This window comes from Mustela nivalis (assembly GCF_964662115.1).
Source record: "Mustela nivalis genome assembly, chromosome: 7".
NCBI classification, from domain to species: Eukaryota; Metazoa; Chordata; class Mammalia; order Carnivora; family Mustelidae; genus Mustela; species Mustela nivalis.
In genome coordinates this window covers 46108634-46132502 of record NC_139026.1, presented here as the reverse complement: position 1 = coordinate 46132502, position 23869 = coordinate 46108634, and the positions used below count along the sequence as shown (strand labels likewise).

The window sequence follows — 23869 nt, the reverse complement described above, 5'->3', positions numbered from 1 at the left end:
TAAGCATCTATATATGACCTTAGATTTAGAATTACAGGATTACCACTTAACTTCCCTTGTACTGTTTTGTATATTGAGTTATTAATCAGTATATAAAAGTTTAGTTCTTCATTGTTATCCTGAATACTAATTTTTTGAAGTGTGTTTTCATAGTGTAATTTTTAAAAATCATTTTGGTACAGTATCATGAGGAAAGTTAATTTTTTATAATTTGTAGAAAAATACCATAAATATGAATTGCAATTCTCTGGATTATTTTCATTACATAGTTGGAATGGTAACAAAACCAGCAAACGAGCAATCCCAGGACTTCTCAATACACAACGAAGATTTTCCAGCATTACCTGGTTCCAGCTATAAAGATCCAACATCAAGTAATGATGACAGTAAATCTGTAAGTAACTGAGAATTACGTATGTGAGTGATGTAGTTTTTTCCCTTCAGATTTCTCTTGTATTAACAGTTTTGTAGACTATATTAAGGACTTACTAAATACTATTACAAAATTGTTTATCTTGAATATCTGTAATAATCTAACTTCTGAAGACTGTGGAAAACCTTTATAACTTAGAAGATAGCCTATTTTTTTCCTATTTCATATAGGTTTGCAAATTTCTGTTGAACTTCTCAGAGTTAATTTAGACTTTTATTGTAGTCCCTGTCAGCTGGATCCCATGAAGTTTGATATTATAGCCTTCTAAGGAGCTGTGTTTTTCTTGAGTAAGTTTTCTCCTTGAAGAATCTTTATACACATTTTTATTCCTGTGTTGATTCAGCCAACTCAGCTTCCTCTTTCTGACTTAACGAATGTGTTTATTTCTTCCACATTTCACTGAAAATAGCTTTTTTGTGTGTGATGGGAGTTTGTATGTATTGTTAAAATAATTGATAAAGAAGATTATTGGGTAAGAATTAAATATGAATTTTTAAAGTTTATATATTCTAACTTCTCCTGGAGGTTTTTATGCTGATTTTATAGGCAACATACTGTAGTATTCTCTTCTAAATTAAAGTACTGAAGAGGGAAACTTGAAGCAAAGTTCTGAGATTTTTTTTTTCTGTGACCGAAGATCTGAGATTAAATAAGAATATTTTCCATATATTTCTTGTCCTTTTAATACTGAAATGTGTAAAATACAGGATTTATTCATAAACCATGGGACGGTTGTGGAAACAAAAAATTTCATGTAGAACTTGAAAAACAGGTAATAATTTACTACCAATTTAAATATAATAAAGAATGAATAGAAAGATAACTAATATGTGAACTTGAAATTTTTACACTTAACAAATTTTAATGTCACATTTAATTTTTTTCATGTTAGAATTTGAATACATCTGGCAAGACAACTTCAAGTACAGATGGACCCAAATTCCCTGGAGATAAAAGTTCAACAACACAAAATAATAACCAGCAGAAAAAAGGGATCCAGGTGTTACCTGATGGTGGGACTCTATAAAATACCTCAGAAATATTATAGAATTCATTTCTCTGCTTTTTCCTTAAAGATAAAATTACTGTGTTCTTCTTGTCCAGGTCGGGTTACTAACATTCCTCAAGGGATGGTGACGGACCAATTTGGAATGATTGGCCTGTTAACATTTATCAGGGCAGCAGAGACGGACCCAGGAATGGTACATCTTGCATTAGGAAGTGACTTAACAACATTAGGCCTCAATCTGAACTCTCCTGAGTAAGTTTTCCATTTTCTTTTCTTCTACATTTGTATGTAATACCTATTTGCAGATTTCTAGGTTTTAATTTCATGTGATCAGATTGTATCTCTTGTAGCCACTTTCTAGGTTTTAATTTCATGTGATCAGATTGTATCTCTTGTAGCCACTCGTTGCTGTTATGTCTTGACTGTTTGGGTCATTCCCTCTCATGTTAGCTTCTGGATTACTGTCACTTGATAATATCATTCCTCTTTGGCAGTTTCAGAATACACATATATGATTATTCCAAAATCCCAAAATCTTGGCTCATTGAGTTTCTCACCTTCAAAAATCTTACTCTCTGCCGTATCTCAGCTACTTACATATGTAGTCATCCCTTTGACTTTGCCATTATCAGTAACTTCAGTTTCTTTATAATTTTTATCTGTGCTCCCATGCCACTCCCTGTTTTCCATCTTTCTCCCTCTAGTTCTGGCTCCTATAATCATTTGACTCCTTGGGATCTTCAGTCCATTGATTACTCTATATTTTCACTGTTCCACAACACACTTTTCTTCCCCTGAGAAGGACTCACTTCCTTCTTATCCAATTAAATTCTGTGGTCACTCATAATTGTTTATATATACTCTCGGCTACTTTGCCCCTTTCTTGCTTTTTGTCAAGATTGTGTGGCAGAAACTACAACCCTGGTTATACTCTGACTTCCATTCTTGATCTCTGCTACTGAGCCTGGCTAAAGAAAACCACACAGCTTCATTACCTGGTCTCATTTCTCATTCATGGCCAGGAACTTCAAAAGTAGGCACTTAATTCTGCCATTCATACCTGGCATGCCAGGTCCATTCATTCTTTTGTTCTCCTATGCAGCTGTTTCACATTTGTCTCTTTAGACATCTGATTATCTTTTTCCTTGTCCTTCCTCTCAGATTCTAAGACCTTGCTTCCCCCACCCGCCCCAAGTTTTTATTTAAATTCCAGTTAGTTAACAAACAGCATAATACTAGTTTCAGATGTAGAATTAAGACCTTGTTTTTTATTTCTACTTATACTAAGAAAGATGGAAATAATCAGAAGAAAATGTCAGCATAGTTCTACCACCAAATCTGTTTACTGTCTGTTTTACTGTCTGTATCCCAAGACCTTATTCTTATTTTCTACCCTGTTGATATAGTTGATCCATGCTTTCTACTTAAAATGTCTCTTGAAAACTCAAAGACGTGGCTCTAACAAGTTTTTGTGCTTTTGTTGGGTCATTTTAATCAGCATACAAATATTCTGTTACTTTATGTTAATAAAATGCCTTCTTTTTATCTAACTTCTATGAGTTAACTGCCCTTATTTCTTGGAGAGCAAAACTCTTCAAAAAGCCATCTTTGCATCTCCCATTTGTGTTCTCCCATTCTCAGTTAAACCCATTTCATTTAGAATTTTCCCTCACCACTTCACTAAAACTACTCTCATGGAGGTCATCAAATGGATGTGTATGTTATTAAATTCAGTGGTTGCTTGTAAGGAATTTATCCTCCTTGACCTGTCACTGTTTGGCATAGTAGATTCATTGCTGTATGTTTCTCACAGCTTTTAACAGCTGCCACCCTGGTTTGAATCTCCCTCCTCTCTTGCCTGGATTACTCCATTAGCCATTCATCAGGTATCCCTGATTCTCTCTGTGTCCCTCACAGTCTCTTCTTTATTGAGGAGCCAGGACCATCCTTTTTGAATAGGTCAATCTTCTGCACACTGCCCAGTGGAGGTTTATGGTTTCATTATGAATAAAAACTTAAAATCTTGGGATGCCTGGGTGGCTCAGTCTCTTAAGCTTCTGTCTTCGGCTCAGGTTATGATTCCTGGGATTGAGCCCCTCATTGAGCTTCCTGCTCAGCGGGGAGCCTGCTTTTCCCTCTCCCTGCTGCTCCCCTTGTTCATGCTTTGTGCTCTCTCTCTGACAAATAAATAAATCTTAAAAACCAAAAAAACCCAAAATCTTTATAGGGCTATATATCTTTATAGGCATCTTCTCCTTCCCCCACCTTAATAGCTTGTCCCTTTGTTCACTCTGTTCCCAGCTTTCGTGGCCTTCTTGCTGTACCTCAGACATGTCAGTCATATCCCCACCTTAGTTACTCTAGCAGTTCCCTCTGACTAGAGTAGTCTTCTGCCAGATAATTAATAGGGCTAACTCCCTCATGTCTTTCAAGTCTTGTTCAAATCTGATCTTCTGAATGAGACCTAACCTCACTGCTTTATTTAATGCAACTAATCTCCCATCCCCACCTCTCCACAAACATGGAATATTACTTATTATGCAAATTATTTTTGTCTGCCTCCCTCTCATCTATCCTCCTCAATCAGAAAGTAAGTTTCATATTGTCAGTTTCCTTTCTTTTGTTCACTAATGTAACCAAAACACCTAGAACAGTGCCAGGCATACAGCAGACACTCAGTAAATATTCGGTGAATTTGAACTTTAGCTTTTAATAATTACTGTTTTTTTTCTGGGAAAGTAGTTTTACTTGGGGGCATGCTGTTTATCAGTTTAAAGCATTCTGAGTTGAAGTTACATGTAAATGTGAATGAATGAATATATATATATACACACATATACATAACTTTATACACTTTGCGTATATATATGTATACACACACACACACACCCCTAGTTAACTTGTTTCATTTTTCTGTATAAGTCATAGTAAACACATGAAAAGAAATTAGAAGTAAAGATGCTTGTTTCACTTTTGAAGTCACTGTTTTTCTGAAATAAAATCTGAAATCTTTTTCTGCTTTGGACTTCAGAGTGTTTGTTTTTTTCCCCTCTTGTTCAGAAATCTCTACCCCAAATTTGCATCACCCTGGGCATCTTCACCTTGTCGACCTCAAGACATAGGTAGGAGAATCAATTTGTGTTCAGACCTTTTAAAAATATTTTTTTAACTGAGAATCAGTTAATAAGGCTTTTTTCATTTTATTATCCAGACTTCCATGTTCCATCTGAGTACTTAACGAACATTCACATTAGGGATAAGGTGAGTGTAGTTTATTATTCTCCTCAGTCAGCATGAATGTATCTATTTGTCAGGTACTGTTATTCAGTTCAGATGGCATAAAATTTTTTGAAATAATTAGCAGTGGTTTCAGGGGTATGCTTTCATATGTGTCCATTCAATTATGTAAAACAATTTTATTTCTATTTTTGTTTATCTTATTGTTTTGATAGATCCTGGGTTACATTTAAAGAGTATGTTTTAAAAACAGTGGTAGGACTGGTAAAGTATTTCTTGGAGTTACTACTAATAACGGCATAACCATGGTTGATGAGAATAAACTGTCTTAGAAAATTTGATAAATTTCCTTCTGATATTCTCATTTTATGCTCTTATCAATAAAATATGCTTTTTACAAATGTTATATAGTGTTTTCAGTGGAACAGCATATAAATATATACTTTAAAAACTTTGACATTTGACTTTAAAATGTCTTAATTACCCAAAATGCTAGTTCTAAAGTAACTATTAACAGATTACAGTTTTAATCTTTTTCTTATTCTTAAAGAAGAAAATAGTAAATATTTTGTTTAGGGGAAAGAACTAAGTGTTCATTTCTGTTAGAAATTGTGTCCCTAGATTTTGGCCTTGAGGAAGGACATAATTTAGTAAAAATTACATGTTATACATATGTGTCTAATGTATTATATATTTAAGTATAAGTCTAAAATATTTCATAAATATATAAAATACATATCAAAATGACAGTGTCCTTTGTCTGTGCCTTCAAGTTGCATGGTCAAATGGATGTTGATTTTTTGGACAGGCAAGTTAAAGAGATACTTCTCAATATGTCTTTTGATACTTGAGTAAATGGAAGACAAGAAGTGTGATATAGAACTAATTTTTTCTGTTTGTGGACTTTGTGATTTTTCTGCCACCTCCACCATAGATAGGGCTTTTTTGCTCCAAACACCTAAGGGTTCCAGAACCTTTTCTTAGGGCAATTTAAGAAATACTGATTTAGGAGAATTTATCACCTTCAGAAGTGCTGCTTGAATGGGGATGATATAAATGGAGGCAAAAATTATATTCCACAATTGTGTAACAGTTAAATAAACATTTAGATACAGAAATAGGGGAAGAGATTAAAGTGCTCATTTTGGTTAGCTATTTTTTTTTTTTTTTTAAGATTCTATCCATTCACCTGACAGAGATCACAAGTAGATAGAGAGGCAGGCCAGAGACAGAGGAGGAAACAGGCTCCCCACTGAGTGAGAGCCTGATGCTTGGCTCGATCCCAGGAGCCTGGGACCATGACCTGAGCTGAAGTCAGAGGCTTTACCCCGCTGAGCCACCCAGGCGTCCCTTGCTTAGCTTTTAAATAAAGGTTTTTCCTAATACAAGATTTCGATAATGTTCAACTTGATGTTTTCTATTTTGATTGGCGGTTAATGTTTGTGCTTTGTGGAAGGATGTAAGGCAGTCATCTTTTAATCATCCATTTAAACAAAATAAAGAGAATCCCTTTATGATTTTTGTGTTTACCATCTGTGATTTGGTAAAATGCATAACCTACTGATTTGTGAGTTGCTGTCCAGTGTAGATTCAGCTAACATTTCATACAAGTTTTCTATGTGATCAGACATTCTTTAAGGTACATTCATATATAGACACTTTATCCATTTCATTTCATTTACATTCTTAATAATGTAATAGGTCCCATTTCTGCATTTTGTATGGAAGTTCATAGCATTAAATAACTTAGATATGATTATATTTGTAAATAATGGAACTGGATCTTGAATAGAAGTCCTACATCTCTGAGCATTGTTTCTACTATTATTACCATGTTGGGTATTAATAAGCTCTCTAGTAAAACAGCATTTGGTCTTGGTTAGAAGTTTTTATATAGCCTTTTATCCTATTAGTACATAAAGTAGAGGTACCAGAAATAATTGTTAAATTACTTCAGTTAAATGGTAAAACTCTCCCTTAAAATTGTAACTACCTGCAAAATCACGTAATAATGGTTATCTGCTATAAAGAAAAGAGTTTCTGTTTATCTTTTTATTTTTACTTAAGTGGTAGCAATATGTTAGGATTTTCAAACTTATTTTACACTTCAGAATAATTGATTTCTCTTTTCCAGCTGGCTGCAATAAAACTTGGCCGATACGGAGAAGACCTGCTCTTCTATCTCTATTACATGAATGGAGGAGACGTATTACAACTTTTAGCTGCAGTAGAGCTGTATGTTCAAAGTATTTTTAAACACTTTTGTATTATAGTGGATCTTGTTTATTCTGAAAGCTTTTCTTTTAAATGATAGTTATGGTTTCTGTCTTTTGTTTTTAAAGTGAAAATATTTCCATCAAGAAAAAATCTGTTTTTACATTGAATAAAATTAATTTAGATTGAAAATTTGTTATCATGGTTAATGGTCACTGTATAAAAAGAGTTATTTCAGATTTAAATCCTAAATTTGTAAGAAGACAGAATTGATTAATGAATTTGGTGAATCTAATTTTTATGAATATTTTTTATAAATATGTGAAGTATAAGATATGGTTCATAACTGTGGCTCATCTTTTTGTGGAAACACATATATTAATGATAGTGAATTTCATCATTAATGAACATCTGTTGAGTATTATATGGGCAAAGCACTGCATACATCTTGTGTGTTTTGAAGTATTGATGAAGTCCACATTCATTATCAGAAGCCTGTTGGCCAACTTAAATAAATTAGTGTTAAGAAGTTGGTCCATGGAATGTTTTTTCTTGAGCATTTCTGTTTTTACCTGATGCTCTAAGAATAAAAATTTTTGTGTCCTTTCTCATATATAATTGGTAGTATATTTTGTTACCAATAGATTATTCTATTAATCATGTTTACTAGAATAAATTGTTATTAAAATTTTATAATATTGTGGGACTCCCAGCTGGCTCAGTTGGTAGAGCATGTGACTCTTGATCTTGGGGTTGTGAGGTTAAGCCCTATGTTGGGCCTAGAGCTTACAAAAAGAAAATTATGATATAGAGACCTAATTTTTACAGATTTTAAGTATTTTATAATATTCCTAATATTTCTATAAATGGCCTTGGATCAGATACTTAAAAATGTAAAATTCACTATGTTGATAATAAATTGTTTTTTTATTTCTCTATTGAGAATTTGTTTTCTCCCATGTTTTCCCCTCATTTTTTGTAACATAGCAACTGTTACCTGTTCTTTTTAATTTATTCATAAGTAAATAAATTCATTTAGTCATTCACCTATCCATTACTGGCAGTTCTGTCTCATATCTTATGTCTAAAAACAATCTCACTTATTAGTAGGAAAGTATTTGTTTACATGGAGGTTTATTCTACCAGAGATGTTTTTTCTGGTACCTCTACCTCCTTTGGATGTTACTTCCCCAGTTTACAAGTGATATTAAATCCTTATTGATTCTTGCATGAATTCTAATGGATATCATTTTGGCTTTTGAAAATTTAAGATCAGTGAGATTTGAATAAAAAAAGTAATACATTCATTAAGAATTTTTTAAGTGGATATTCTATTTTCAACATAGTTTAAAAATTATGTGAATTTAAGTAGATAAAAATACTGTATTTTGTTCCTTATAAAATAATACAAATAGCTGGGGTTTTTGTTTGTTTTAATAGATATCTCAATTTCTATTGAATGTTAAGAAGAACGAAAAAGGAGTGAAGTTTCTGGAACACAGTGTATCTTTATTTGGTCTGCCTAAGTTTTTAACACACTGCTCATAGAGCTTTTAAGATCTCATTAATGTTTGCATAAAAAAGTCTCTTCAGTTAAATAAAGATGTGTATATTAATTAATGAGTGTGGTTTTTGGGCAAATTAAGGAATTCTTTTCCTCTATTTCACTAAGGTTATATTTAATAACAAAGGGTAAAGAATCATCCATATTTATGTATTTTCTGTATAATTATTTTCTGAGAAAAATTTTTACAAAATGTAGGAAATGTTGGATGTGAGCCACAGAAAAAAATTAATTGTCTTTTTCTCTTAAAAATTGAAGTTTTAACCGTGATTGGAGATACCACAAAGAAGAACGAGTATGGATTACCAGGGCACCAGGCATGGAGCCAACAATGAAAACCAATACATATGAGAGGGGAACATATTACTTCTTTGACTGTCTTAACTGGAGGAAAGTAGCTAAGGTATATTTTTTTCCATGTGCAAATGTGTAAATGTATAAATCTAGATTTTAAAAAGAAGTATCCTCTTTTATCTGTTTATATGTACCAATACATCCATTCCAATAATGTGCCAGATACTTGCTAAATAAGTTTTTTTGTCTTCACCTCCTTGGCTTGATTTAAATTCTAGGAGAGTATCCGGAAACATCTCATTTCACCCATAGTTAGGAAAATGATTGAACTTGGTAAGAAATTTTGTAATTTTTCATAAGCCTTGGTAACAATTGAAATATTTTTGTGTCTACTCAGTTGTAAAATAAAGATCACCCTCTTGCAATCCCAGTCATGTATTCTTACTACTTTAAGCAAGTAGAAGATTTTCCTAAAACTGGTATATAAACAAATAATAGGCTTTTTAAACACTTGCACTCATTGCAGGAAAGATGCTTGAGTTTTTGTTTGCGAATGAAAACAAAAGAAAGAAAATTGTAAGCATTAACCATGATTGTTCCTATGACTAGTATGCTGAGTATTGGAGGGAAGAGGCTGTGGGAAAAGTTGGTTGTTACATTTTGTTTTGCAACTTTTCCTCACAAAAACACCTATTTAACTGTCCCATGTGCAAAATTTTCATTAGTGTCATAGCGTATTTCACGTTTGTATGTAGTTCTTATGTATAAATTTAGTCTACCTAGTAGTAGAGAGTATAACCAACATCTGATTTCATAACTTTCCAAATTTCTTGTTTCCCTTGAGGATTCTTAGGTTTAAAAACTGAAGTGTTCTCAAAAAATTTTAAACAGAAGAAAAACATTTCTTGACAGTCCATTGGATAATTCTTTAGTTGTTGGTTTGGGCTTTTTTATCTTTTGAATCAACTTTACCAAATTAATAAGAAGGTACAACATTTTAAGAAGATAACGTAAAATGCTTACCAGATCTTTATCACAAAAATGTTTTACATCACAAGAAAATTTAATACAAACCTTAAAGAAGAAAATAGGAAAAGTTGTGCCCAAGTAAAAAAACACCAGACAAGACACATACAAGAGGTTAAATCTTTTTTTTTTATTTTTACTTTTGGGTGTTTGTCAGTGGTAAATGTCATTACTTCTCAGACCAAGTTTATAGACCACCATACTGTATTTGAGTTACTTTATAACATTTATATTTAATATGCATATCTTAATTTCAGAAGGCAGATCCATGATCTGACCTTTTAAGTAGAAATAATCACATTCATTTCAAATAGTACAAGAGGCATTGTATATGTTACCTGTTAAGAAGTATAGTGTGGTAGAAAGTGATAGCCCTAACATCATAGATTTGAATTTAACTGCTGTTTCAGCTATTTACGCTTTGCCCTTGTGCAGGTTTCTTTTCCATGCCTGCTTCCTTATCTTTTAAATCAAAATCATATTTGCTTCTAGATTGTCGTGAGGATTAAATGAGATTTTACACACACACACACACACACACACATACACACACTGAGTACAATGTTTCTCATATATTGGGTATTTGATACATGGGAGTAGTTGTAGTTTGTTGCTGTTTCCGCGTTCTTACAGTTTACTACTACTCTTCTTCAAAGATGGAAAAACTATAACTGTTGTTAGGTCAGGTCAGTGGTTCTCAAACTTAACTTGCACCAGAATTACCTGGCAACCTTATTAAAAACATAAGTTGCTGAGCCATACCTCCATTGTTTCTGATTTAAGAAGTCTATGCATGGGGCCTGAAGGTTTGCATTTCTGACAATTTCCTAAGTGATGCCAATGATTTTTCTGGTCTTTGAGCCATACTTCAAGAACAGTTGATTGTACCGGAGAGAAAAATGATCTTTGGAGGGGGAAAAGAGTCTTTTAGTAAATAAATGAAGTTTTCTTTATTCTATTGGAAGCTTTTTTGCTCAATATCATTGTGTTATTCCAAACTTCTATATGCAAAAAGGATGGATGTTTGTAGTAGATTGATGTATCGTTTTAGTTAAATTATAGTTCAGTATAAATGACAGATTTTCTTATGTGAAAAGGTCCATTTCTAGTACTACTTTCTTCCCACAAAGTTAAATATTCAGAAGCAACTTAAACATTAGTAGGCCCCTTTACTTTCCCATAAAAAGCAATTCCCCACTCACACACATGTCATTTTAAAGAAAAGTGTGTGTGTGTGTGTATAAATATGTAGTGTGCATATATAAAGTAATTTTACCCAAATTTATCTGATCTCCTGTACAGTTGAGCTTTGTCTTAACCTTTATCTTTATAATTTTTAGCTCTGAAGTTGGAAAGTAAAATTTGAGAAATATCATTAAACTGTTTCTTTAAGAAATCTCTTTTGAGGTAATTGCTTGCCACTGGCACTGACACTTTTCATCAAAATTATTTTCACAATGATGAAAGCAAGCAGAATTACTGGTTTCTACTAAGTATTACACATAGTTCACTTTTGTTATATTAAAATAGATTCATGAACTTAAAACTTTTAAGTTGTATCCTCAGAATAAACTTTTCACAATGGCTTCTGGTTTTTGTTTGTTTTAAAGATGTTCTCAGTGTTTTCTTAAATTGTTTAGGAATTAAGACCTTTAGTTCCATTTAAAATGTATTAACAGTTTATCAAACTACAGAAAAGCCCTTAAAATGCCATGTCCCAAGTTAACCTCAATGTCACCTATAAAGTGGGTGTGGTTTCTTACTCACAGGGAAATAGCTTCAGCTCATTGTAAGAAGCCTGCAGTCTGAATTAGTATTACAAGTAATAGCTTGATAATATCATGTTATCTTTGGAAAGTATTGACCTGATCTAGACTATTGTCAGACCTCCATCTCACAATGTCTTATATGAAGTTCTTTCTTTTTTGCAGATTACTTAATATTTTCAGAGATTTGAAAAATCGTTATTATGAAATTTGATGATTTAAATCATAAGTATTTTTTAGCCCTGAAAATTCTGTAACTGAGTTCTAGGATCCAGCCCATTAAAGTATTTATTGTATGTCAGTAATGTATACGTAAGAATTTTGAACTGTATCTTTTTCTCCCCTTTTAAATAATCTGGACTTGTCAGCAGGCTATGTGGTCTAGCCTTTGTAATTTAACTAGAATTACTCACTATCTCACTAATTTAAAAATAGTGATCATTCAGATTATATATATATATTTTTTTTTAACTTTTTTAAAAGATTTTATTTACTTATTTGACAGAGCGAGTGTGTGAGAGAGGGAACACAACAAGCAGAAGGGAGTGGGAGAGGGAGAAGCAGGCCTCCTGCTGAGTGGAGAGCCTGATGTGGGGCTCGGTCCCAGGACCCCAGAATCATGACCCAAGCTGAAAGCAGATAAACACCCAATGTCTGAGCCACCCAGGCACCCCCAGATTGTGTATATTCTTAATGAGTAGAATTTTAAAAATAATTTTGTCCACAGAATTTTCAGGTGATGGAGGCTTGCCATACGATCAGTAGCTTTCTCAGACTAAAGACTTAAAAATTGAATTACTTTAGCCTGACTTCACCTTGTAGATCCAACACTGGCTAGGGATTTCTAATGCTTAAAATTTTTTATAATAACAGAGCCTGATATAAATGTGATTTTTTTTCATTAATTTCACTGGTACACATTACTATTAGTATACCTATACTTTAATCAGTAATACGTACTTTTCATCAAAGTAGCAAAAAATTATGTCTAATAAGTATACGTAAGATAGTTTGAAACTTCCTAAAATTGAAGGATTTATCTTAGGTAAGAGAAAGCTGACGTTTTGAGAATTAGAGAAAATATTCCTGCAGTATATGTTTCTCTGTGTCATTTGATCAGTGATTACATTAATGCTTTTGTAGTAATTTCATTTGATTATCTGAATCTAGTACATGTACAGTACAGTTCTGCTTACAGTGAACTTTTGAGAATATGTAGCCTAGTTTGATTAACAGAAAAATAACTTTAAAAGTTGTCTATAAAAAGTGTCTAAAATACTTTATAACCTTTTAAATCATTAAATTTTAATGTTTTGTTCTTAAATGAAAGAAACTGGTGTTTATTAATTCATCAGCCATTAATTACATACCTGCTAGGGGCATGGCACTGTATTATAGGCAGTATGTAGTGGTATACAAAAACAGGCCTATTTTTGTACCTACTGGTTATATAAAGAGGTGTGCATGTGTGTTGTGTGTACAGAAAACAGATGTGTAAAAGAGATGTTATCAACAGTCAAAGGGAACAAAGAGATACCAGTATATACTGTACATTTATGTATTTTAAGAAAAAAATAAAAATAAACAGAAGACTAAAACAAAGATGTAAGAAGAAGGAAGACAAAATTTTGACTTACTTAATTTCTGAATCTCTGATATATGAGTTTTTAAATTACATTAAAAAATGTATTATGTTCCCTAGGTTTAAAACTGATCTTTTTCTTTTAATATGTAGGGAGAAAAATATGTGCACTGATGAAGTTACTCTAGTTTAATTTCTAATAATACTGTGTAGTTCACCTCTGTACAATGACAAGGACAGGATAACTGAACAAAATTTAATTTACGTAATTTATTGGGGCCTGTGATTTGTTATAGTTACAGAGTTTTTACCCTGCAGCTACACATCTTTTGGAACTAACTTGCCAGTTTTAATTCGTAAAGAGTGATATAAGAAGAAGATTCTTCCTTTACTCATATTGATATTCTCCTTTAGCCAGGCAATAAATTGCTTTTAAAACTTAGGGGTAGGGAGAAAGAGAGTGGTGTCTACACGGTGCATTGGGGGGGTGGGAGGGAACGATGGTGATTCTGGAGTTTGCTAGTTTTAATGATAAGCAAATAACCTATGTGCCCTTTGTAGATTAAAGACATTACACTGCCCCTTCTTTAAGAACATTTGTCAGTGGGGACGCCTGGGTGGCTCAGTTGGTTAAGCGGCTGCCTTCGGCTCAGGTCATGATCCCAGCGTCCTGGGATCGAGTCCCACATCGGGCTCCTTGCTCGGCAGGGAGCCTGCTTCTCCCTCTGCCTCTGCCTGCCATTCTGTCTGCCTGTGCTCGCTCGCTCTCCCTCTCTCTCTGATAAATAAATAAAATCTTTTAAAAAAAAAAAAAAAGAACATTTGTCAGTGAACTGAATTTTTTCAACATTTCTGCGTAAGGGTTGTAATGAAGTGAATTTATTTAGATCTTGTGCTAACACTATTAAAAATAACTTGTTAACTCTAGGTGGTCATGGGCTTTGGTGCTACATAGGTCTGAATCCTAATCCTAGATCTGCCACTTATTATATGATTTGGGCAGGTTACTTGGGAACCTCATTTCTTCAGGTGCACAATGAAGATAATGATATTTACAGAAATATACAATCAGAAAGATTAAAATTAGCTGTTTCTCTAGTTTGGGCACATACTAGATTTTCAGTTGTTAATGTAATATTCTTAAATTTAAATACTTGGTTTTATATCTCAGAGTTCAAGCATTACAACATAGGTTTTCATTTTAATTTAATAATGGGAATGTATGGTAAGATATGTTAACCCATAGTGTTAACTACTTGTTGGCTTTCTTTAATACATAGTATAAATAAAGGTTCATAATGTCTTAAATGGAATTGATTTAGTTTGTGCTGTTACTGAATTCATATTATAGAATTAGTGATTTTAGAACCTTTTGCATTTGAATTTGCAAAGGTACGTTTTTTTGGTTTTTTAATATACAAAATTTTCTTCTCTCTTGATCATAGGAAGTATAAAGAAATTACTTCATTCTCAAACTTTAAAACTCTCATGAAGTTCATGTATTTTGAAAGTTCAATTAAAATGAGCTAAGTAGTTTGTGTTAAGATGTGCATACAACAAAACCACTATTTAGTTTTGAGTGGCATTTACATCTTTTCAGTGTTTGGGTTTGAAGTGGGAAGTCAAGAGATAAGTGAATTGTAAGGTTAGGATAACTATGTGTTTGCTTTTTTAAAAAGTAGGTGTAATAATTACAAGTTGGAAAAAAAAATTTTTTTTTTTGAGAAAAAAGTAAAAAATTTTTTTACATCATTGAAGGTTGCCTTTATTTTAAATATCCTGCAATGTTCCGTGCTTTTTACTGATGGTACAGTAATTGCTGCTCAGACTTCTACGTTTGAGCAAAAAAATGCATGGTTTCAGTGGTTATAAAATAAATGTTCATGAGTAGTCTCTGACTTCTACACAGAAAGTCACTTAGCAGAAACTGCACTTAGCAGAAACGGCAGCACATTACTTTTCTTCAAGCTGTATTTTAGAGGGGTAAAAAAGAGTTGGTACATCTGTGTCTGTTCATTCTCATACATGTAGGTATTTTGTTTACCTAGTAAAATATATTTTGACAAAAATCTGAGATCAGAGGGAATGGAAATCATCTAAATTCTTAAATTTGGTTTTATAGGAGTTTCATCTGGAATATGACAAATTAGAAGAACGGCCTCACCTGCCATCCACCTTCAACTACAACCCTGCTCAGCAAGCCTTCTAAAAAAAGACTTCCCTTTTCTTGGGGTATGGCTGTCTCAGCACAATACTCAACATAACTGCAGAACTGATGTGGCTCAGGCACCCTGGTTTTAATTCCTTGAGGATCTGGCAATTGGCTTATGCAAAGGGTCACCATTTGAGGTCCTGCCTTACTAATTATGTGCTGCCCAACAACTAAATTTGTAATTTGTTTTTCTCTAGTTTGAGCAGGGTCTGAATTTTTTTTTTTCATTTATTTTCTTTTTTTGCCAGCAGACAGACTTGAGTCTGTAAAGACAAGCAAGTACACTGACAGAAGTTTACCATTTAGTTTCTAAAATGTAAAAAAAGAAAACCCACAAAAGACTCAACAAAATTAGACCACAAAATTTGCATTGTTCATTGTAGCACTATTGGTAATAAAATAACAAATGTTTGTGCATTTTTTATGTGAAGATCCTTCTCGTATTTCATTTGGAAAGATGAGCAAGGTCTGCTTCCTTCATTTTACTTCCCCTTCTGTTTTTGAAAGGCAGTTTCGCCAAGCTTAACGCAAGAATATCTGACTGTTTAGAAGAAAGATATTGCCACAATCTCTGGATGGTTTCCAGGGTTGTGTTATTACTGAGCTTCATCTTTCCAGAATGAGCAAAACACTGTCCAGTCTTTGTTACGATTTTGTAATAAATGTGTACATTTTTTTTAAATTTTTGGACATCACATGAATAAAGGTATGTATGTACGAATGTGTATATATTATATATATGACATCTATTTTGGAAAATGTTTGCCCTGCTGTACCTCATTTTTAGGAGGTGTGCATGGATGCAATATATGAAAATGGGACATTCTGGAACTGCTGGTCAGGGGACTTTGTCGCCCTGTGCACTAAAGGGCCAGATTTTCAGCAGCCAAGGACATCCATACCCAAGTGAATGTGATGGGACTTAAAGAAGTGAACTGAGACAATTCACTCTGGCTGTTTGAACAGCAGCGTTTCATAGGAAGAGAAAAAAAGATCAATCTTGTATTTTCTGACCACATAAAGGCTTCTTCTCTTTGTAATAAAGTAGAAAAGCTCTCCTCACTGCAGTGTTGACTTTGATTTGAAATTGTGAAATTATTTCTTCAACATGAAAAATAGACCCAAACCCTCAAGTTTTACAAATATCCAACTGAATGGTGTGACTAAACAATTTAAAATGGAGTCTTTTTTTCAGCTTTTGACAAGTAATTTGATGGAACCATACATTATTTTACTTGTAGGTTAAAAATGCAGATGCATTTTTCTTTATTAACTAAGTCAAAAACTTTTTTTTTTTTTTTAATAATTATGGCTGCATTAGAAATAAGACTTTCTGAACACTTACGGGACCCAGTCAAAATACTTTAGTGAGAAATCTGTGAGACATTTCTTGAAAGACCTTTGAGATTTAGCTTTAAGAATTAATACACAAATTAAGGTAAGCCAAAAGCAGGGATAAGAGACTTTACCTTCAGTGTGCTGGCCTGGATATTTCACATTTACAAGTTGATGGATTCGTTTCCATCTAAAGGAAAATACTGTATTTAAAAATGTCTGAAGACTGAAGCTACAAACACTAGAGATAGAGAGTAAAAAAGGCAGTGAGTTTTGATTTTCTAAATTTTCATTTTTAACCTATTTTTCTATGAAGAGTGAAAGTTTGTTGACATTTACCAAATCATGTTTGAAAATGAAACATTTATGACATTGCTGTGTTTATGTATCAGGAATATGAAATGAATTAAGATTTACCTTTTTCTATGTATTTTGAGATATGGAGAAACTGACATAAAAATATCAGGATTTTTTAACCTTTCAGATTTAAACCAAAGCATCTCTTCTGTAGGAAAGATGGCACTTATATAATTATAGTTTTGATTGTTGTGCACAAACCCCTCTCACATATTTGACATAAACCAGAATCAAATTCTAGAAACTGTTTTCTTTAAAAAAAAAACATTACATTTTTTCACAATAATTGACTTTGTAAAGCGTAACTTTTCCAACATAATCATGAGAAACACTTAAAAGAGAAAAGGGAAGGGATCTTTATTTTTATGAGTATAAACCTAACAGTATAAAGTGTCACCCTGATCATGACTGGTACTTTTGTGAATGACTAAGAAAAGCAAGATAGCTCATATCAAAGTCGTTTGTTGTTTGACTCTAATTGTTTGTTTTAACGGCCATTAGAAAGTTTTAAGTGCACACTTTTCCAGTTTCTAAGTTCTTTTTACCCTGAATCATCAAAATGAGAAAACTCTTGCATGTAAACCAATTTTTTATAACTTGTTAATATCCGAAATTACCATGCTCTTGACTTCAAATCCAAGTTTAAAAAGTCTATTTGAAATCTTCAAAGTACTATATTAAACTCTTTAATATAACACACTGTTATATTCTTTGGTTTTATAACTTGTGGTTATACATGTACAGAAGTTGACCTGAACTAATATTTCCCATTTTCTTTCTTAGCTTTAATTCTGTTAAATTTTCCCTATATAACTAGTGACATAGATGTGTACGTTGTTAACTTTGTGATTATACTATAATTGGCTCTAGGGGTAAAAAGCTATTCAGTTGCAAAAGAAAGTCCTTTCACCTATTCAGTTTCAAATATATATTCTATGCTTCTTGTGGTGATACTATAATTTATATGATAAAACTCCATTTTCAGGGATTTTTTTCACTGCACAAAGTTTTCCTTAGATATAAAAAATTTTTAAGAACTGAAAAGTTTATTTGAATTCTTACAGTATAATATAAAGCCAACCACTTAACTGGTCTTTTCCTTTTTGCCACTGAACTTGGTACACCGTAGGTGCTTGATAAATACATGTTGATTGAATGGTATAAATTGATATTTCAATTTGAAAATAAAATGTACAAATTAAAGCATTGGGCTTTGAAATAATTTACAATTTTTTGCTGTAATTTCATTTTAAAAATTCTTTTTTAAGGCATTTTCAATTAACTTTTGAAACTTTCAAATTTTTCCAACTTTACCCTTTCTAGTTGATTCTTCCTCCGAATTCTTCAAAAACAGATCTCCCATTCTGTTAACACCCAGTGCTTATAAAATATGGGGAATCTGAGCATCCCTGCAAAGAAGGGCATTTATTTAACTTCGATTTGCTTAGTAGCATCAGTTTTGCAGAAGGTTACTAAAAATCTAAATGTGCACGTGCATAAGAGAGATGTTCATATTTAATGTTCTCTTAATCATAGCTTGTGTAGTTAAAGGAGACCTAGGAATACCTATTAATTGGTTCCATTAAGACAGTCTGTGGATAACAAGCCAGACTTATCTCAATGCCTTTTTTTTTTTTTTAAGATTTATTTATTTATTTGACAGAGAGAGATCACAAGTAGACAGAGGCAGGCAGAGAGAGAGAGAGAAGCAGGCTCCCTGCTGAGCAGAGAGCCCAATGCGGGACTCGATCCCAGGACCCTGAGATCATGACCTGAGCCGAAGGCAGCGGCTTAACCCGTTGAGCTGCCCCTCAATGCCTTTTTAAAAGCTAGGTCCTAACAGCATGCCAGAAAGCTCTTTCCTTGCCACTAGCATTGCCAGTGAAGTAGATCATATCATAAATACTTGATAGATCTAGGAGAGGAGGCAAACGCAGTGCACGTCAAAAGCAGGATCTAAATCTAACCCAGTAGTTTGTATGTTGAGTTGCATCATATAGGATATGCTGAGTCAAGAGGATTACTTTCCCACTTCAGTTGCTAAAAGAATAAAGGATAGTGGAATGTGACCTGTCTGAAGAGTGGTTCATATGTAGATCAATGTAAACTGTAACTATTTCCAAAAATACTGATGGTGATTTTTTAGCTACATTAAAAGTATAGTGCTCAGAACAAGGTAGGAAGTCTGCTGTGTTTTAAGAGCTGCTAGGACTGGGGAAGGCAGGAGAAAAGGATGTGGCATGCCTTCTAGCTGCCAAGCAATGTACTAAGTGTTTCACATGCATTATTTTATCCTGTCTTTAGCATAGCATCATTAAGGTATGTTTTTAATATCCCTGTTTTACGTTACATTTTAAATATACCAAAAACAAAAACCCAACAGGTAGTAGCAAAGCTTAGCGTTAGAGAATAAACTCTAGAAACATGGTATCTTTCTTCAGGTATCAAATTCAAGAGTTGTCATTCATTTGCGGGTCTGAAGAACAGAACTAGGACCAAACAGAGAAAAAGATTTCAGTGCACTATTAAAACGGAGATAGTTAAGATTTTGAAATGAGTTGTTTTGTAAGGCATTCCGTTCAACCTCAGAACATAACTAAGGAGAGACCGACTGGGCAGTGTTTTGTGCATAAGGTAAGGAGTTGAACTGGATGACCTGAATGTTTCTGTTCATTGGAAAAGTGTTAAAATAGGGTAGTTACTGTATTTTAGCAAACCTAGTTGCGAACTATTAGGTACGACTTCACTATACCGCTAAGGAAGAAAAGAGCTCGACTGAAGTGTGACAAACCATGAATTACAGAAATGCATACCAATTTCCAGGATGTCCTGCGTCCTGCATGGAAAGAATGTGCATATTAGAGTTGATGAGATGTATGTAGACCTTGGAGAAGAGAAAATGGGACTACTAAAGGGAGACATGACAGCTGTCTTCAAATAATAGGAAGGACTTAAATGAAGAGGGCAAGTCTCAAACCAACAGGTGGAAGTTGGATGAGACACATTTTGGTGCAGTCTCACAGTACTGTTTCATAAGGAAGGATTCCATCAACAAAAATGTTCAAGCAGAAACTGAATGATTATCAATTGCTATTGAGAGGACTGCCTTTTTGAGTAAAGAGTTGGATTTGCTAACTCTTGGGCCTCTTTTCAGGTCTGAGATGTTGATACTGGGTTTTTTTTGGTCTGAAGTTGAGGAATATGATGTCCTCAGGGCTCAGTACTTAAATACTTATAAAGCATTGACCCTTCTAAAATGTGCTCTTCTTGAGTCATGGGTGTGTTTACTGCCACATCTTTGGAGAGATTCAAATAATCAAAAAAAGTTACAAAAGGCAACTTTATTCAACCTTTGTTGTTACTTTAGGCGTAAGAATATGAAAGTGTAGTAAAAGTACAGTGAACATGAAAGTGCAGTAAAGTACAGTGTTTACTGCCACTTCTTTGGAGAGATTCAAATAATCAAAAAAAGTTACAAAAGGCAACTTTATTCAACCTTTGTTGTTGTTACTTTAGGAGTAAGAATATGAAAGTGTAGTAAAGTACAACAAATAGTCGTGTGTATATTCATCAGATTTATTTATGTGTTCTAGTGGTACATTAAAAGGAGGGAAGAGACTTTTTGGAAGTTTCAAGGTCAATGTTTAACCTGAAATTACGCATTGCCTTAGTGTTTAGTCTCCTGTTTTCTGCTGCAGTAGTGATCACATTTCCTAGATTAAGCAGTAATCTGATTTCTTATGTAAAAAGAAAACTGATCTTTAAATTTGATGTATAAAAATCTCAGTTTGGGTTGAGATAGCTGCGGGAGCTCAAAGAGTCAAAGTTAACCCTCCAGTTAGGTAATTCTCAAACTTAATGTGCGTAAGAATCACCTGAGGAGCATTTTAAAAGTTCCTGTTTAAAGCCTCATATTTAGATATTCTGACTCAAATGTCTAGGGAGAGGGTAGGAATACAGTACTCTAGTAAATGCAGGTCATTTATGAAGTTAGTTAACTACAGTTTACACTTAAACTATACCTTCTGTGCAAGTACTAACTAGAATAAAATCTTAAAGTTTGGGTGAAATCCAACTAAGTTAATAGCTGGAATAATGCATTCCTATTTTTCGCGGCATTCATTTGCTTTTTCCTGTATCATCCAATGTTCTAGTGCAGAAACCACATTATTACAGTAGTACTTATTAGAGCAGAATCCAAGGAAGGCTAAATCCATTCCTCATTATAAAAAAGCAAGGATTTTTTTTTTTTTTAAATCTTTGCTATTTCCTGGGACATTTTGCCAGACCTTAAGTTCTGCTTATTTGTGTGCATGAGAACTGTTAAGGGCAGTTATATGCATTATCATTCTGTGTCCATCAACTGAAAGTTTTTTCTTTAGTACGGTCATCCTGTTGTATAAATACTATGACCTGACAAAAATTTAATTATCTATTTCTTTATTTAAGAATTCAGTATTCAGTTTAAAAAGCTAATTATTTCCAGATGTTTGCCATACAGGTTTTCCTCACTTAAATGACTTCTTGAAAATGCCATAAAATTCACAATAAGTTGTCTTTGTTGTAATAATATCCTTTCTCTGTTGAAAACACAAATTGCAAGTCTCATAGCTTGTGCTCACCAACTGACACATGCCAAAATAGTTTAGCTTAATTAGACTACTTTTTTATTTTTATTTTTTTGATAAAATTATTTATTTGACAAAGATCACAGGAAGGCAGAGAGGCAGGCAGAGGGAGAAGAGGAAGCAGGCTCCCTGCTGAGTAGAGAACCTGATGCTGCTTGATCCCAGGACCCAGAGACCCGTGACCTGAGCTGAAGGCAGAGGCTTAATCCACAGAGCCACCCAGGCACCCCTAGACTACTTTTTTAAATAAAACATTTTGTTTTTAAGTAATCTTTATGCTCAATGTAGGGCTTGAACTCATGATCCCAAGATCAGGAATCACATGCTATATGGACTGAGCCAGCCAGGCATCCCTAAGACTACTTCCATGTAGCAAAATGTAGTTTTTCATGAAAAACCATGTAGTTTTTCATTCATCGTAATTTATCTTTATTATCACTTCGAAGGCCTGATAGGCCTCTACCTACAAATATGTTTTGACGTTTTGTTAGGGAAGGTGAAATAGAACTAGCCCTATTTATGCCAAAAGAGGTAGTTCCCTCAAGCAATAGTAGAGAATGCCAGGTATAGAAAACAGAATTTTTCACTCTAGTTTGCATAAGCATATCCTGCTGAAAAGTAATATTCTAGGAATTTGCATTTGTAATATTTGACTACATAATTTTTATTTTATTTTTTTAAAGGTTTTATTTATTTGACAGAGAGAGAGTGATCACAAGTAGGCAGAGAGGCAGGCAGAGAGAGAGGGGGAAGCAGGCTCCCTGCTTAGCTGAGATCCTGATGTAGGGCTCGATCCCAGGACCCTGAGATCATGACCTGAGCTGAAGGCAGAGGCTTAACCCACCGAGCCACTCAGGTGCCCCAGCTACATAATTTTTAAGACTGAAGAAGTGATGTTTTTCTTCCAAGCCATCAATTCTCTGGTATGTACTGAAAGTAATTTTAGTTATAATACATGTTCCTTCAAACGTTTTGGAAGAAATGTACAAATTTCAAGGGTGGTATGTCAACAAATGGTTGATTCTGCTTCTTAGGATTAGTCCTATTGATACTCATTTATAATGAAAAAAATATTTTAAAGAGGAAATACTGATCATCCTTCAAAAATATGCAGCTCAATGAGAAGAAATTACATGTGGGAATGCCATAAATAGTTTCATCTTTTATATAAAAATAAAGATTTGGGGCAGCCAGAATGTTTGGAAGCTACCTTTAAATCTGTTACATACTGAACATTTATTTTAAGATGCAGTTTTAATTATCATATGTAGCAGTTGCATGAAAACTGGGCTGTCTTTTTTAAAGGTGTTATTTTTAAGTAATCTCTACACCAATGTGGGGATCAAATACAACCCCAAGATCAAGAGTTACATGCTCTACTGACTCAGCCAGCCAGGTACCCCAAAACTGGGCTGTCTTAAAAAAAAAAATGTGAGCTGTTAACTATTTTCCTTTGAAAGAGTCAGACAAGTTTGATCTTTTATTTTGAATGTTTTAAGTAATTTATTCAAATGGTTAATATCCTTCAAATATAAAACAAGTTGAATGAAAACATACCTGTTTTTAAAGTGCAAGTCCTGGGGCACCTGGGTGGCTCAGTGGGTTAAGCCTCTACCTTCAGCACAGATCATGGTCTCAGGATCCTGGGATCGAGACCCGTTGAGCCCCGAGACGGGTTCTCTGCTCAGCAGGGAGCCTGCTTCCCACCACCCACCCCCGCCTTTCTGCCTACTTGTGATCTCTCAAATAAATAAATAAAATCTTTAAATGCAAGTCCTATGTTACTACTCTGCCTAATAAGTTATTTCCAGATTTCCTTTTTTAAATCTAAACTTACATATATATTTTTTCATTTCACTCTAAATGATTTAATATTTGAATATTAAATTAGTTAACTTGCACATCACTATTTGGAATCCAAATTCTGCCTACCTGAGTCAAAATTATTTCCCCAGGTTCTTTCTGCATTGGCAATGACACTGTTAATTAATGAACAACAAAATCCATCATCCTAGACGTGTTTGTAGGTTGGATAGCATGGAAAAGAAAGGTGTAGAATCTTGTTTCAGAGAATATTAAAACTGGGTATCCTTTCCAACTTTGAATTACCTTTTTTTCCTTTTTTTTTTTTTTTAAGCATTTTGGGGTAAGAATAGTTTCTAAACAATTAAAAAGGAATATTAAGGGTGCCTGGGTGGCTCAGTGGGTTAAA

General features: G+C 33.6%; 1 protein-coding gene across 12 annotated transcripts in view; it reads left to right on the top strand.

Moving 5' to 3' along the window:
* Positions 1 to 16399, top strand: part of CNOT2 (CCR4-NOT transcription complex subunit 2) — a 123411-nt gene extending 107012 nt beyond the window's left edge. For all 12 annotated transcript variants that reach the window (XM_082742889.1, XM_082742888.1, XM_082742894.1 and 9 more), the window contains 8 exons: positions 270 to 394; positions 1326 to 1446; positions 1538 to 1694; positions 4503 to 4564; positions 4654 to 4703; positions 6814 to 6914; positions 8716 to 8860; positions 15248 to 16399. In XM_082742889.1, coding sequence (XP_082599015.1) covers positions 270 to 394; positions 1326 to 1446; positions 1538 to 1694; positions 4503 to 4564; positions 4654 to 4703; positions 6814 to 6914; positions 8716 to 8860; positions 15248 to 15334 — 848 coding nt within the window. In that variant the 3' untranslated portion in view covers positions 15335 to 16399. The remainder of the gene's footprint in view (positions 1 to 269; positions 395 to 1325; positions 1447 to 1537; positions 1695 to 4502; positions 4565 to 4653; positions 4704 to 6813; positions 6915 to 8715; positions 8861 to 15247) is intronic.
* Positions 16400 to 23869: the final 7470 nt, after the last annotated feature.